The following is a 17,431-nucleotide window of genomic DNA, read 5'->3' on the forward strand; positions in this document are numbered from 1 at the left end:
CCAGAGTATGAAAATGAGTTCAGAGCAGTTTCACCTGATTCACCTATACCTGAATTTAGACAGGCTATATGTCACCCAACTATGCACAGATCTGCTTCACCCGAGTCAGATTGTCATTCAGATATAGTTGAAGATGGGTCTCTTTTATCAGAATCAGATGATCGTCGACCTCCATCACCTGATTCTGTAGCATCTGGAAATGAGCACCGGGCCCTGTCACCAGATTCACCTGTACCTCTATTCCTTGCAAGAGTAGGCAAATGTTTTCCATTGGTAGTTGGGTTAAGGTCATCCTCCCCTGAATCAGATACGTCAGATATTGAATATGCACCCCTGAGTGCCCCACCTGATACTGAAGATAGACCAGATTCTCCAGAGTCATTAGAACTACAGGTTGAAGAGAGACCTCTGACACCTGATTCAGAAACCGAGTATAGGCCTTTCTCACCTGCATCAGTGATGTTAATGTCAAATTTCAGAATGTCATCCTCTCCTGAATCAAACGTCTCTTTGAATGAATTTAGAGCACTTTCACCTGATTCACCTATTCCTGAATTTAGACAGGTGCTACAACAGTCCTTTAACACATGCATGGATCATAGATCCTCTTCACCGGACTCAGTGCCATCAGATTGGGAACTAGACATGGAAATATCTTTCTCAATGTCATTGGAGGACCGAACTTCATCTCCTGAGTCTTTAACATCGGTTGATAAATACAGAAGACTCTCACCAGATTCTCCCATACCTCAGTTCAGACCGGCTTTGCCAGTTCTGTATGCTGATGGTAACAGGTCATCATCACCAGAATCAGTAGCATCAGATGAAGAATTTGCACCACCAATATCTCCACTGCTTGAAGTCGAGGGGAGGGCAGATTCTCCACAGTCAAACCTCTCTTTATATGAAAACCAGTATTTGTCTCCAGACTCTCCAGTACCTCAGTACATCCACACTGAACCGCTCATGTTGACATTTATGTACAGATCACCATCACCTAAATCAGTCTATTCAGATGATGACTTGGAAACTGGAGATTTGTGTAACCCTTGGCTATTTGAGGACAGAGCAGTATCACCTGGTTCACCTGCATCCGGAGATGAATTTAGACCCCTTTCACCAGACTCGCCCATTCCTGAATTTACACAGGCACTACAAGAGTCCTCCATATCACATATGTATTTAAGGTCCACTTCACCTGAGTCAGTGTTGTCCAGTTGTGACGAAGACATTGAGTTATCTTTCCCAGTGGGCATAGAGGACCGATCTTCTCCTGACTCCTTAGCATCACTGAGTGAATACAGAAGACTCTCACCTGAATCAGAGGCTTCAGAAATAGAATATGCTCCTTTAATTTCACAAATGTTGGATTTGGAGGACAGAGCCGAATCCTGTCAATCAGGGGACTCTGACTGTAATTTCAGATGTTTGTCTCCTGATTCTCCACTACCCCAGTACGCCACCATTGAACCCCCTATATCAGGAGTAAGACATGGATCTGCATCCCCCACATCAGTATATTCAGATGATGACTTGGACACTGATTTGTGTAACCCTTGGTTATTTGTGGACAGAGCCGAATCCTGTCAATCAGGAGACTATGACTATAATTTCAGATGTTTGTCTCCTGATTCTCCACTACCCCAGTACGCCACCATTGAACCCCCTATGTTAGTAGTAAGATATGGATCCACATCGCCTCTATCAGTATATTCAGATGATGACTTGGAGACTGATTTGTGTAACCCTTGGCTATTTGAGGACAGAGCAGCATCTCCTGGTTCACCTGCATCCAGAGATGAATTTAGACCCCTTTCCCCAGACTCACCCATTCCTGAATTTACACAGGCACTACAAGAGTCCTCCATATCACATATGTATTTAAGGTCCACTTCACCTGAGTCAGTGTTGTCCAGTTGTGATGAAGACATTGAGTTATCTTTCCCAGTGGGCATAGAGGACCGATCTTCTCCTGACTCCTTAGCATCACTGAATGAATACAGAAGACTCTCACCTGATTCCCCTTTACCAGACTTCAGACAGGCTTTGCTAGAGACATATCCATCTTACAGGTCATCATCACCTGAGTCAGAGGCTTCAGAAATAGAATATGCTCCTTTAATTTCACAAATGTTGGATTTGGAGGACAGAGCCGAATCCTGTCAATCAGGGGACTCTGACTGTAATTTCAGATGTTTGTCTCCTGATTCTCCACTACCCCAGTACGCCACAATTCAACCCCCTATGTCAGGAGTAAGACATGGATCTGCATCCCCCACATCAGTATATTCAGATGATGACTTGGACGCTGATTTGTGTAACCCTTGGCTATTTGTGGACAGAGCCGAATCCTGTCAATCAGGAGACTATGACTATAATTTCAGATGTTTGTCTCCTGATTCTCCACTACCCCAGTGCATCATGGGTGAACCCACTAACTTAGGCGTAAGATATGAATCCACATCCCCTACATCAGTGTATTCAGATGATGACTTGGAGACTGATTTGTGTAACCCATGGCTATTTGAGGGCAGAGCAGTATCTCCTGGTTCACCTGCATCCAGAGATGAATTTAGACCCCTTTCCCCAGACTCACCCATTCCTGAATTTACACAGGCACTACAAGAGTCCACCTTATTTCATATGTATTTAAGGTCCACTTCACCTGAGTCAGTGTTGTCCAGTTGTGACGAAGACATTGAGTTATCTTTCCCAGTGGGCATAGAGGACCGATCTTCTCCTGACTCCTTAGCATCACTGAGTGAATACAGAAGACTCTCATATGATTCCCCTATACCAGACTTCAGACAGGCTTTGCTAGAGACATATCCATCTTACAGGTCATCATCACCTGAGTCAGAGGCTTCAGAAATAGAATATGCTCCTTTAATTTCACAAATGTTGGATTTGGAGGACAGAGCCGAATCCTGTCAATCGGGGGACTCTGACTGTAATTTCAGATGTTTGTCTCCTGATTCTCCACTACCCCAGTACGCCACCATTGAACCCCCTATGTTAGGAGTAAGACATGGATCTGCATCCCCCACATCAGTATATTCAGATGATGACTTGGACACTGATTTGTGTAACCCTTGGCTATTTGAGGACAGAGCAGTATCTCCTGGTTCCCCTGCATCCAGAGATGAATATAGACCCCTTTCACCAGACTCACCCATTCCTGAATTTACACAGGCACCACAAGAGTCGTCCATATCACATATGGACTTAAGGTCCACTTCACCTGAGTCAGTGTTGTCAGATTTAGAAATGGAATTACCTTTCCCAACATTCATGGAACACAGACCTTCATCTGTTGAATCTCGAGCATCAATCGGACTTTCTCCTGATTCACCTTTACCCTATTTTACACAGACTATGCTTGGATTTCCTGAAACTATGTCATATAGGTCATCATCCCCCGAGTCAACCTGTTCGGATATAGAATACATTGTTATAAGCCAAAGATCACTCGGCACTAGTCTCTATGACAGCAGACCCTCTTCACCTGACTCAGGGGCATTTGGAGATGAATACCAGGGTCTGTCACCAGACTCAACCGTATATAAATACAGAACACCTTCTCCTAAATTGACTGAATCAGATATGGAGTATGCTCTGAGTGAGGTTTTGATGTCCACAAATTATGGTATTGAGGATAAACCAGATTCTCCAAAATCAGTACGATCAGAAGCAGTCCCAGCTGTCAATGGATCAACCACCAACAGCACTGTTTTATCAACAACAAAGACTCCTATCTCATCAGAGGAATCAACCATTATGGTAGCTGAGTATGATCTAACCTATGATGCAGAGCTGTGGAAGCTGATTTCTCAAGTACATGATCCTCAGTATGCCGGAGAATCTTTTAGCAGTAAAACAGGGTTTATGCAGCTCACAAAAGAATATGAAAGGAGTATTCCAGACGAAGAACTTGATGCTCCTTCAGAGGAGACTCACCCTTTTATTTCAAATGAACAAGTTGAATTTGATATACCTATTTTGTCTCCAGGAGCAGCTATAGTCGGACAGGCTAAGTGTGCAGTTGAAGTAGCAGCATCTGAGGCACAAACAGAGTCTGATGACGATTGGGTGGTTGTATCAGTATCTGACATAGAGGACGATGAATTTTTACCCGAATCCCTTATAGACTACACACCCATATCCCCTCATTCACTCATGGTGATAGAAGCAAGAGCATCATCACCAGAATCTGTAACATCAGTCAATGAGTTTAGACCACTCTCACCAGATTCCCCCTTACCTGAATTCACAGTGGCAATGCCAGAATATGTAACGTTCCTGAGATCAGCATCATCTTCACCTGAAACTATAGCATCAGATATAGATTATGCAGCATTTGGAATTCTGGAATCCGAGTTTGCTGAAAGCAGGCCTTCTTCTCCAGAATCTGCACTGTCAGATTATGATAATGAGAGAGAAAGGCCTTTGTCATCTCAGTCGCTGCCTGAATACAGACCCATGTCACTAGAATCAGCCATGCAAATGGCTGACAGAAGAGCTTCATCTCCAGAATCGATGCCTGAGTTCAACGAGAACAGGTCACTGTCTCCAGACTCTCCCATCCCTCAGTTTACAGTGTCATTGGAGTGCATCACTACACATAGGTCCTCATCACCTGAATCAGTGAGCTCAGATTCAGAGTGTGAGCTTATGGTCGTATCAAGATACACTGAGACTGACAGACCAGCCTCACGTGAATCTATATCATCTGTCAATGAGTTCTCGCAACTATTGCCTGACTCACCAGTACCTGATTTTATGAGATTATTGTCTTCTTACTTTATGGATGCTACCCTCAGTGATAGATCTTCACCAGTGTCTTTGCCATCGGAGTCTGAGTTTGAGGCTTTACCTATTGATTGTTGGATCGATGATAGCCCAAGGCCACTGAGCCCTCAAAGTGTTGCGTCAGAGGAGGAATTAGGCTTTTGTTGTGAGGTTACTGAACTTTTGAGTCATGTGACATCTCCTTTATTAGCAGGCCAGTCTTCATCATCACCTAACAAAGAGCCATTGCCTGGTTCATCATTATTAATTCAAACTAGTGAGACAAAGTCTGGAAACGAGCATGTCAGTCCAGAACCACAATCAGAAGTTCTGTCATGCCAATGGATGCAGTGTGGATCAGAAGCTGAAAGTATCTCAACTTTACTAACTACGGTTTCTGAGGAAGACTTTCAAAAAGAGTTTTATGAGAAAACATCTCAACTTCAAGATCCAAAAAGAAAGGAAGAGAATATTCTACACATGAGTGCAGGAGAATTAAAGAACAAGACAGCCTCACAAAGGGTAAGACTGAAAGCATGTCAATAAACAAAGACTCACTTTTGTTTGGGACAAACTCATTAACATGTCACTTGGATGGAGGAAAGACATGCCTTGATGAACTAACAACAAAATGGAGTGCAGTGATGCAGTGGCGTGTCCTTTTTTAAAGTTGCATGTCACAGCTTTACTGTTCTTAACCTAATGAGATGCTCACCTGGTGAAATCCTGAGGTCACTTTAGTGGTGCATACAAAATGTACATTGTTTTTAATTTGTTGTGTTTTTCTTGGTAACACTTTATATTAAGGTACACATATTCAACATTAATTAGTTGCTTATTAACATGCAAATAAGTAACATATTGGCTCTTAATTAGTCATTATTCAGTAGTTATTAATGCCTTATTCTGCATGGCCTTATTATACAACCAGTAAGACATTAACTAACAGTTTTCCCTCAATAACCTCAGAATTATTGATTATCAGTAGTAAGTAAGGAAGCTGTTGTATATGAGTTACAATCTTAATATGCTTTACTTTATAATCTCTACATAGCGGTGAATGAAACCATGGAAACGGCAAATAGCACCTTCTCCAGACCTTTGACTGACTGGTGGCTCCTTTTGGATGATTGGATGAGGATTGGTAGATTGTAATGTCAATCATTACTCTACAAAGTGGCTCACTGGTAGACTAACATTGGTGCAAAGTGACCCACTTTATAGAGTAATGATTGACATTACAATCTACCAATCCTCATCCAAAAGGAGTCACCAGTCACATCAAAGGTCTGGAGAAGGTGCTATTTGCCGTTTCCATGGTTTCGTTCACCGCTCTGTAGAGATTATAAAGTCCATACAAAGTAAAGCATGTTACGATCATAACTCATATACAACAACTTCCTTACTTACTCACAACTAATTAGCAATAAATCTGAGGTTATCCAGGGAAAACTCTAATGGCTTACTGGTTGTAGAATAAAGCCATGCAGAATAAAGTATTAATAACTACTTAATAATGCTAATAAGCAACTAATTAATGTAGAATATGTGTTCCCTAATATCCCTAAATGTTACTGTTTTGGTATCTTTGGTATCTTTGGTTTCTTTATCTCTTAAATTTCATGTTGATATTCACTCACAGGCTTCACCTCAGATGACACCAGAGGAAACGCAGTTTCAAACAAACGATGTGCAAAACAAGCTATTGTCTGCTACTACAGTGTCACAAGACACCAGTAAAATAGGTGTGGTGTTCACCGATGAACCAATGAAATCAGTTCCCTTACAGCTCCCTGAGCAGAAACCATGCACAACCCACAGAGTTGATACTCCCATTCTACTACATGAGTGCTCTGAGTTGGAGTTGTCCCAGGAGAAAGCACAGACCACTGAGCTGTTTTCACCGATGTCTACTCAGTTTTTGGTACCACCAGATTATGAAGCAGTATTTTCAGGACATCAAACTCTGAGAGTTTCTGAATGCAGCCCAGCCTCTTTGGATGACTTTAGTCCATTGTCTCCAGTATTCAGTGACTCAGTTTCAGCTCAGAATGTGTCTGAAGCCACCACAAAAGAGTCTGAAAATGCTACAGACTTTGAATTTTCCCAGGATTCTAACAGAGTCCTCTCAGAATTTGAGAAAACAGTCTCCGAATTTGAATCAGATGATCCAAAGGTTCTACCAAAGAAGCTCAGAAAGGCATCAGAATGCTCACAGCACTCTGACTCAGATGTGGAGTTCTTCGACTGCACCTCGGAACCAGAACAAGTGAAACTGCAACATGAGATGACCTATCATATCTCTGAGCCTCCATCCCCAATGCCCGGGTGCAGCCCTGATGTCGGCTTTCTAAAAGACAACCCTCAATACGCTGCTCACCATTTCCTCCGTGTGGAAGATTACAAGCGCTTCTCGTCTGGTAGTGAATGTCTCAGTGAATTGGCTTTTGATTCAGAGGACAATCTTCCCGTGTGTGAGGAGCTTCCTTCCAGAGATCAGGCAGGGTATTCTGATGATGATGACTTCCTGGGAAGGGTAAGGGGTTGAGCATGACCACGGTGCTGCTGGTTGCTGTGGTGCTGCACTCAAGACTCAGAAGATAAAACACAAAAGTTTGCACTTTCCCTAAATGAGGCTGACGAGTTCTTTTGTATGCATGAGTACCTTAATGTTCAAAAAAATAACAATAATGTAACAGCTAAAATGAGTTGCTGTATCTAATACCGTGTGGCTAATCAGTGGCTGAAAAAAAGCCATTGACATTGGCGAAGTGATGGTTTGCTGTTCCTCATTTTGAGGTCATCATAGGCGACATTTGCCAGCAGCTGTAATTAACTGACTCAATAACCAGTGGCGGACTCAGAGGGGGGGCAGGAGGGGCGACCCCTCATGCCTCCATAGTTGAAAAAGCGTGCTAAAGTGCCTCTAGAGTGATGAAAATAAGAGGAAGTGCCTTATTGGCTGCCCTTTACACGTGTAAAAAATGAATGGGTGCCCTCTTGGGTGCCCCTTCATATAATAAATTATGATGTGCCCTCTAGAGCAAAACAATTTGATAATGTGCCTAAATGTAGGATGTCATCATACATGATGCATCATAGCTTTTGCATGCTGGTGGGGCTCCATGTTGTGCAGAATGTGCCCATTTTATTTTTTCGCCCTGCCCATCAAACAGTCTGAGTCCTCCACTGTCAATAACATAACTCTTTGTTCTCACCTGCACCTGTTTGCATCCTTTCATTTCTGCTTGTTGTTGTTCTCATCAGTCTGTTAATTACTATTTGACAATTGAGGAGTCCATAGTTGTTCATGGTTCTTTAAAAAATAGAGTAGACATTATCCAGTCACACATAAGGAGGACAAGTACATGGTGTTGTTTATCTCAACTTTGGGGTCATTTTGACTCTATGGAATGTGCTAACTTTGCACTTGCCAACTCCATTTTAGAGATGTGGGGGAAACAAGGACTCAAACAAAACAATGTTTACATGAGCCCCTACAGCTATCTAAAATATATGACATTAAATATTTGTAGCTGTCAGACTCTAAGTACACTGTAGCTATGTAGCTAAAAAAAAAAGTACCTTTTCCCTCAGATTTAGTGTTTTTATCTTGTTTTTAGACGCCCCTTTTTTGCAGTGTGCACATTGCCTGCAAACCTTAGCAGGAACCAATCAGATATCCATATTAATCTCTCTAAATGTGTCATTCTGCCTATATTTAGTGTATAGATTTCAGAAGTATAATTAGCGCTAGTATCCTTGTTATCAGCACCAGAAGTCTGTTCACTGTCAGTGGAATTAAAAAGCAGATAAACCTCACAGTGTGATCCAGATTAAATAATTATCCTTATTGTATTATTCCCCTTCCCCCAAGCCAGAAACACATAAACAAAAAAAGATTTGGGGGTAAATTCTGGGTGTTACTCGGGGTGGCTGAGACTTCCTGTATTTTGCACCCTGGTTCCGATCCTTGCATGGTTTTTTCAGTGAAAAGTTTTTGTACAACTGTGCCTTCTGTTCATCTAACATCACTATTGTGTTCAGCCATTACTTTACATTATTCTTTCATTCCCTCATTCCATTTGTATACATGCACCTTTTTGGCAAGTGAACATCAAAGTGAGGTTGAGAGAAAAGAAGGAGCAGCTGTTCTGTAGTAACACCTGATACAATGACCCATGCTGGTTGTGTGGCTCTCCCAGGAGATAGCAGAGGAGCTAGGGTTCCTGTCTTCTGATAGCTCAGAGGAGGAGGTGCTGACCACCAGGGTGGTCCGACGCAGAGTTATCATTCAGGTAAAGCTGTGCTGCCCAGTGAATGTGGAGTGGTGCAGGGTTTGTAGGTAGCAGCAGTTAAGAGTTCCTTGGCATTCTTTTGGGTTTTTGCTGGCATGCCCTACTTATTTGTGTAGAAATGTACCTTTAAACTACATATTTGTGTTAATTTGTTTCTGACAAAATATCCATTTTTATTTTATTTTTTCATGTCTGTCATTTTCTTTGTTCAGTTACAGATGATGAAACTGCACTGTGTAAAATTTGATTTATTTATCTTTTTTACCGTGTTGCATCCCGGTGGTGGTGTCGATAAAGAAAATGTGCAATTGAAACAAACAGACAAACTTGTGCCATCAAAATGATGTGAAATGTTCTGCAACTGCATGAAAATGCTTCACTGGGGACTTAAAATAGACTGTAGACTTGGTGGTGTTCGTCATGTATGGGTGATTTATATAATGTTTGAAATACTGACTCTGATGCAAATAACATGTTGGTTGTCACCCTCTGTGCTGTAACATGTGAGCTGATAGTTTGTGTTTTGTCCTTTTACAGGCAGATAACCTACCTGATATCCCTCCACAAACTGTCACAGAGGAGAAGTACATAGATGAACAAGGCAACATGGTGGTTAAGAAGGTAAGGAGTGCTTCAAAGAGGTCAGCAACATCTAAATATCCACAAATGTCACTTGTGAGCACTGAACCAGTCCTTGGCCTCGGTGATGAAACATGTTAACCAGCTTACAGTAGTTACAGCAAAGTTTTTCTCTTCTTTTCTTTGTCGACCAGATCACACGGAAGGTGATTCGTAAATATGTGTCAGCAGACGGCATGGAGACACAGGAGGTGACCATCGAGGGCTCTCACCAGGAGACGGTGCAGATCGAGGAGGGAGACTCCGTCTCCAGAGTGGTGAAGAGAACTGTGCTTCACAGTGAGGGAGATCAGAAAGAGGTCAGTCTCTTCTAACATGCACTTTTTTTGTTTTCATAGAAGCACCACTTTGGTCATTTTTCCTTTATTCAGTATGTAAATGGACTGTACTTATATATATCGCCACTCAAAGCACCTTTACACTACAGACTGCGTTAAGTATTTCAAATTGATCGCAAAAAAATCTCATTTTTTTGCAGATGTTTTTCAGACCAGTTTGCATAAAAACGTGTGCTTTCTCTTTTGGGATTTGTAGAAAATATACAGATTTATTGGAAATTGATTGAGGCTGTTTTCACTCAGCTACAACAAGGAAATGCTCATGTTGACACCGTAGGTTGCTCTTCTGTGTGGAGTTTGCATATTCTCCCCTGCATCATGGTTCTCACTGGGTACTCCGGCTTCCTCCCACAGTCCAAAAACATGCACGTAGGTTTAATTGGTGACTCTAAATTGCCCGTAGGAGTGAATGAGAGCGTGATTGTGTCTCTATGTGATAGTCTGGGTACCTGTCCAGGGTGTACTCGGCCTCTCGCCTAATGTCAGCTGGGATCGGCTCCAGACCCCCACGACCCGAGTGAGGATAAGTGGTTAGAAATAATGAATGAATCAATGAATCATGTGTTGATAAACTGTCAATAACGAGCGGAATAAAGCTTCTGTTTTGTTATTTGGGTTACATTTTATTTAAAGAAATGTCTAAAAGAGTAAACGATAGATTGGTGACGTGGAGATGACGTGGTGGTGATCGTGGGCATAAATAAATGTGTCTTCTCTTTCTGCAGCTGTTCAAATATCTAGTTGAGCAATCCAAAGGCCATATAGCATATTATTGCTGGTGTCTGGCTGTAACAGTATCTGACAGATAAGGATTTCTACCCAGTGACAGTCCTGTTACATCTCTGCGTCTCCTCTCCAGTTGACCTTCTCGGAGCCTCTGGCCCTGGGCGCCGCCACAGCATCAGACTTTGAGGTAGAGCCAGTGCAAGGTCGAAAGGTCAGCAAGGTTGTCAAGACAACGGTGGTGAGAGGTGAGAGGATGGAAAAGCATTCGGGAGACCCTTCCCTGGCTGCAGACCTCCCCTCAGCCAGACAGGACTTTGAGAAGGTCAGTGATGATGATTCTATGAAGAGCTGGTTTCACATTTACCTGCTACTTTATATTATTTATCGGTCTATCTGTTGGTGTAGGTGTATATTTACACTCCATGCTAATATGTATTCTTTATAACTTGTCAGTAATTGCTGTTGAGCACATCTTTATGTCAGATTTCCAGTGTTTATCTCTCCTCTCTCCTCCCTCGTTCTTCCCCTCCAGGCATTGAGTTATGCTGGAGGCTTTGGGAAAGTGCTCCTGCCTCATGTAGTAGAGAGAGAGGTTGTTCAGGACGACGGTTCTGTGGTTAAAAGGTTGGACAGCAGCATGAGAATGTTTAGAAACCACCACTTAGTTCTGACAGGTTAACATGGAAGCATGGTGTGACTGTACTTTATCTTCTCACCAAAAATGAATCCAAAACACCACATCAAGACTCCAAGACATTTAGAACACCATATAAAAATCTATGCTGTGATTTGGTTCCAAAAACTATTGAGATTTTAGTTTTTTCAGTGATTAGCGAGAACGTCTGTCTTTTAAACTGCTGAGAAACCGCCTGGAAAAAAAACGTCCTCTGAGTGCTCTCGGTCTCTAGTTTGTGGTTGTAAAGTTTCATGAGGCTGTGATTATCCTAGAGGTCACAGCAGCTCATTTTATACACTGAGCTCAAGTTTCACAATATGCTCTCACTGCAGAGAAATGCTACTGTTGGGACTAACATCAGCACACATTAATAAAATGCGTTCAGTGAATCCACAAGAGTCTCAGCTACATTTGCACTGCATGAGATAAACTGCATGGATTATGCCTCAAACTGCATAAAATGGGCATGTCTTTAAAGGGAGACCCATGGGTGCCTATAAAATCCATTTACATTCTGATATGTTGAGGTCAAAGGCCAAGGGACCCCTTTGAAATTGACCATGCCAGTGTTACCGTGCCAAAATAAAGCATAGCTTTGGAGTGTTATTTAGCCCCCTTAGCATGCTAGTGGATTCAGTCTGGGTTCATATGTACCAATATCTCCACTGTGGCATAAAAAGAGCCTGCTAAAGCCTCTGAAAGATGGAGAGTTAACAAGGAGTCATATCAGTGCAACGTTTGGGCACAATCATACAGAAAAGGTCTATTTTCATTCCACCTTAAAAATGTACTTTATTGCATGTGTGCAGATGGCACTAGGGACGGGGGGATGTGTCATCAACATCGCCAGTAAAACAGGATTAATGTTCCGTTAGTTAGATTATTTAAATTGCAGCACATAGAGAGTCCGGTGGCTAATGGTGCGTTCAAGGTCTACACGAATGTCAGAATTTTCGACATGGTTCCGAGCTCCAAGTTCCAACTTTTAGTTCCGACTTTCAGTCATAAGGCGTTACGGTAAGAACATGTTAGACCTGCCTTCAAAATAAGGTCAAACACACGTAGCTTTCAAAATAAGAGCACATGGATGTGTTAACAGAGTCGACCACAGAAGTTACAAGAAAACTGTCAAAATATGATGCCTTGGACAAAACAGAAGAACCTTATTCTCCCTTACAATAATTCATAAAAATATGCAATGGTTAAGATGGAATAGTGGCATTAGAATGTGCGAGAGGCACAATTTAGACTTTAAGGGCAAAATTTAATGCTCCCCCGGACCCCCTTCTTTTGTTTAGGTCCCCCATCATATAGTCTCAGAAAATCCTGTGGGAACACTGGTTCTAAAGGCTTGACAGACTGTTCAGACAAGAAATTGTCCAGCAGTATGTTCAGGGCAATAAAGGAGGAGAGATGTTTTTCATTGAGTCAGCTTCAAGTCAGTAAATGTGTTTGGCTTCACTGGGAATTTCATGCACCAACTTCAATTTATTTATGTTAATATATGTTGGTTGTTGTTTACACTACAGTTTATTTAAAAATGTTTAAATAAAACGTATTTTGGTTCAGGCATGGAGTGGAAAAGTAACTTATGAGTTAAAATAATTTGCTGACAGCTCCGTCCCCCCAGTTCAAAAATACCATCTGCTCTCTGCTTCATAGCCCACCATATCGGTAATCAGTGAATTTTTTTGTCGCATCTTTCACATTTCTCTGATTGCTGATTAAAATGATGCAATAAGTGAGTAGCTTCTGGCTCATTGATCTCAGTGTCCCTGGGCAGCATTGCTATTTTGGCACATTTGGCTCGTTAAGAAGAACTTCTGGCCCCCGTGGCTCGTTAAGAAGAGCTTCTGGCCCCCGCGGCTCGTTAAGAAGAGCTTCTGGCCCCCGCGGCTCGTTAACAACGATTGTCAAATAATACAAGAAAAAGTCGCTGGATTTGTCGCCAGTCGCTTTTTTGAGAAATAGTCGCTAAGGGGGTCTGAAAAGTCACTAAATACAGCAACAAAGTCGCTAAGTCAGCAACAGTACTTCGCCGGTTTTTACAAATGGCGCGTGTTGTTGTGGCGTCCAGTACTACGTCACATCCTGCTTAGTGTTCTATCCAATCAGCAACCAGGCTGTTTACAGGGGAGAATAAAGACCCTGCTTTTCTACAGGGACTAAAGAAGTCCTGACAAAAGACCGCTCAGGATGGCTCGCATTAAATTAGGGGTGTTTCGGCGAGTGAGACCGCCTCATTCTGGGTATTGGGCGGTGGTGGAAACAACCTTAGTGATCTTGGTGTAACTCTTCTTTCTTGATCCCACAGAAGCCAGATGCGTAAGTCGAGGACCCAGAAGAGGACTGTGGTGAGGGATGCCCAGGGGAAGCACGTGCACCTGGAGCGCCTGGACGACCAGCCGGACGCCCTGCAGCCCGACGCACTGCACCAGCACCTGCACCGCCTGCTCCAACGCTACTGTGAGGACGACCAGGAGGAGGAGGAGGAGGAGGAGGAGGAGGAAGAGGAGAACTTTGAATGAGGAGCTGCTTCCACTGATCTTCACCTAATCTTTCACTGAAGCTTTTGATGCCGTACTCCACAGATCAAGATGTTCCAGATCCCCTTCTTGTTGTCCTCGCCGACTACTGGATTAAAGTTTTTGTTTTGTTGAATAATGGAACAGTAATTTCGTGCTTTAACACTCTTTCTTCCTTCACATTGTGTTTCATTTGCTCTTTTTGTGACCAAAGATGGCACCCTTCATTTTTGTCAAAAGATGATTTTAGTTTTGACCTTCTGGCTGCTGTGGTGTGATACGGTACGACGCACCAAAGGATCAAAGGGACATCTTGGACATTTTGCCTCACGCACAGGCCTCTTCTTGAAGAACTCTTGTAAACATTTGTACATAGAGCAGATGAAAAACATCATGCTTGAGCTGGGGGGAAAAAAGTAAAAAAAAAAAAAAAAAAAATCAAAGCATTTAATACAATTAGCCCACGTTAACCTGCTGTACATGCACCGATTGAGCTGGAGAATGGCCACCGTACAGATGAGATTAATGTTCCATAGGAGTGAATGTGTGAATCACCATGGACTCTTTATACAGCCAAACATACGCCTGCTGATCTGTTTACAAAGGCTGTGTGATCACACCTTTTGTCTTCCCATGATGCATCTGACCTTTTTTTGTTTATGTGTCTGTCTTTCTAATGTGTGTTGTGCATTCACATTTTATCTGTCACAGAGCTGCCACTGCTGTGTGTGTATATACAGTGTGTCTATTGAGAAAGAAAGTAGTGTGTAATGAGGAATGTTTTGCTGCAGATCAAGCACTTACCCCCGTCCCTGTAGCTCCTACCGTCCCTGTAGCTCCTACCATCCCTGTAGCTCCGACCGTCCCTGTAGCTCCTGCCGTCCTTGTCCTCACCTCATGGACTTGTCCTCCATTAAGCTTTTTAAAGGAGAGGGCTGGCTGTATTTTCTTGTTGTCAACTAATCTCATGAACGGAGCCAAACCAACAGCAAATCAACCCACCAACAATATTTTGTGTGTATCAAAGCCTCATAAATCTTCTTCCTCTGTGCCATAAAGCCCCACTGTCGTCAAAGTCAGTTTATTATATAACTCAGTACTACTAAGCCTGTAGAAACTGTGTCAACTCTGAGATTGTAACCCTGATGATGTCATAGTGATGTCATCATGGAGAGAAATACACACTTTTAACCAAAACCCTGTTTTACAAGCTGCCCTTCTGTTATCAGACGTTTAGGGTCTAATAAAATAATGCATTATGGGAAATGTAGGCGTCCTTTGACTAGTTGGTCGACCGATACAGGTTTTTTAAGGACGATGCCGATACCGATGATCTTGACAGCCAATATTGCCTTTTCTCCTCCATTTACATGATAAAAATGACACACAATAATAACAAATGTTACACAAGTAAGTCAATTTTAACAAAAAAAGGAACATTTTTTAACAAAACAAATAAAACACAGCCGATGCGGCAAATATCGATATATCGGCCAGCTGATATATCAGTCGACCTCTACTTTTGACTAACATTAGGCACTAAGAAACAGGATCGCTCTGCCTCGGCTTTATAGAACTTAATGAAAGTGCAATCTAAAATCACTTTTCCATTTGAACCTTCGAAGGTTTTCATGGTTTCTCTTTATTCTGAATGATGCGATTAGAAGAGTCTTTATTTAGCTCGTCATTGCTGCATGTTGTTTTTCACCAATGAACACATTTTAATTGATGTTTTAATGTTTTAATGCAAGTTTTAATTACATACGTTCCAGTTTTCCCTTTAAACATACATCTATTTATTTCTGCAAATAACAAGGCTTACTCATCATAATCTTATTATAATATATAATAACAATAAGTCAGTTGTTCTGTCCCAAGAACCTAAAGGAACGTCCATCCATTTTCCTCCGCTTATCCGGGGCCGGGTCGCGGGGGCAGCAGCATATTGCCTATCAAAAGCCCTATTTGTAAAATAATCACAGTGACCAGCTGTTTAAGGAAAAGACTGGGCCATTTTTAAATAATCAGACTATATTTTGGTGAGCCAAAGATGAACATTTCCCATAGGAACCTGCAGGTTTGGGTCTTTTCATGGGGTTGTTGACAATAATAAAATATAGAACATCAGACTCATCCTTTAGGATTTAGACACCAGACGAAGCATAGAGAAGCTTTGCTTTAATTGCTCTTGTTGATTTGATTTTCTTGTTATCACTGCTATCAAAGAATTGACACATCAAGCTAAAACCCAAGCTAAGGCCACTTCCACTGACTTCAGTCATCACATACATGTACTGTACCTCCTTATTTATTTATTGCCGTCCATTTGTGATCCCTGTTTACTCCAGCAGTTGATGCTGAGAGCGCTGTGTGTGTGTGTGTGTGTGTGTGTGTTTGGGTGTGTGTTTGAATGTGTTCTGGATTTAAAAGTAAAGACAAATGAAGATTTATTGCCATCATAGCTGAACAGGATCTGGTTTGAAAGCTGGCTGAATTGTGTACAGACTGATAAAGTACGTTTCGTGTCCATCTGCAGACTTTATCCATGTAACAATACGATCCTAACGTTGACGTTTACTTTGTGTGTGATCCAATGGAAGAATAAAAGAAATGTCAAAAAGAGACCACTGATTTGATAAATGAGCATCTTGTTTCCATGGTGATAACAATATATCCTTACTAACAGTGCAAATATCTACGCGGGCATGTAAGACTTTATCAAACGATTACTAAAAAATAAACCTGAAACGCTAACAAGGCATAGCAGCTGCAGTGTGTATATGGCAGAACAATAAACTGTACATGTGTCAAATGTGAAGTGATGTCATTTTTTATAACAGCAGCTGAAAGGACTTAAAGCCAGTTGACGTTCAGACTTAAGCCCTTGACATACGACGCAAGAACAGAGACATTTATTCTTGTTCTCCTGGTGGCAAGAACAAGAAGAAAGTTATTTCTAGCCAGGACGTTTCATATTCACCAGAAACTCCACTGCAGAACTCCTCACAGGGCCCGCCCACTGCAGCACACCTCATTCAAATTCAAATTCCTGACCAATCAAACAATAGTTTGGACCTTTAGCAAGGTTCCTATTGGTGTTTTTGTATTATATGCTACTAAACATACATTCAAACCACAAAAACAATATAGAACATGTATGTTATGCAGTAAACCAGTTATTTATTAACTTTATGCAAAAAGCAATACGTGTTCTTGACAAGGTACCGAGGAAACTCAGTGGATTTAGTGGAACGTGTTTCTTTGCAGGTGGGTATGCATGCAGGCAGATATATGTAAACCGCCTTCAAAATAAAAGCACTGTGGTTGTATTGATTTCTAATTTCTGGGTAACCTGACATGGGCCAGACAGAGACCGCCCAATGCCCAGGGCTGTGCTACATGGTGGTGTAGTGGTTAACACTCTCGCCTCACAGCAGAGAG

The 17,431-nt window shown here is 42.0% G+C and overlaps 1 protein-coding gene across 1 annotated transcript in view; it reads left to right on the forward strand.

Moving 5' to 3' along the window:
- LOC131989833 (ankyrin-2-like) overlaps window positions 1-16,802 on the forward strand; it is a 123,592-nt gene extending 106,790 nt beyond the window's left edge. The window contains exons 46-52 of the mRNA XM_059355175.1: window positions 6,431-7,324; window positions 8,994-9,086; window positions 9,624-9,707; window positions 9,860-10,024; window positions 10,923-11,111; window positions 11,322-11,413; window positions 13,780-16,802. Coding sequence (XP_059211158.1) covers window positions 6,431-7,324; window positions 8,994-9,086; window positions 9,624-9,707; window positions 9,860-10,024; window positions 10,923-11,111; window positions 11,322-11,413; window positions 13,780-13,993 — 1,731 coding nt within the window. The 3' untranslated portion in view covers window positions 13,994-16,802. The remainder of the gene's footprint in view (window positions 1-6,430; window positions 7,325-8,993; window positions 9,087-9,623; window positions 9,708-9,859; window positions 10,025-10,922; window positions 11,112-11,321; window positions 11,414-13,779) is intronic.
- Window positions 16,803-17,431: the final 629 nt, after the last annotated feature.

This window comes from Centropristis striata, chromosome 17 (genome assembly GCF_030273125.1).
Source record: "Centropristis striata isolate RG_2023a ecotype Rhode Island chromosome 17, C.striata_1.0, whole genome shotgun sequence".
Taxonomy (NCBI): Eukaryota; Metazoa; Chordata; class Actinopteri; order Perciformes; family Serranidae; genus Centropristis; species Centropristis striata.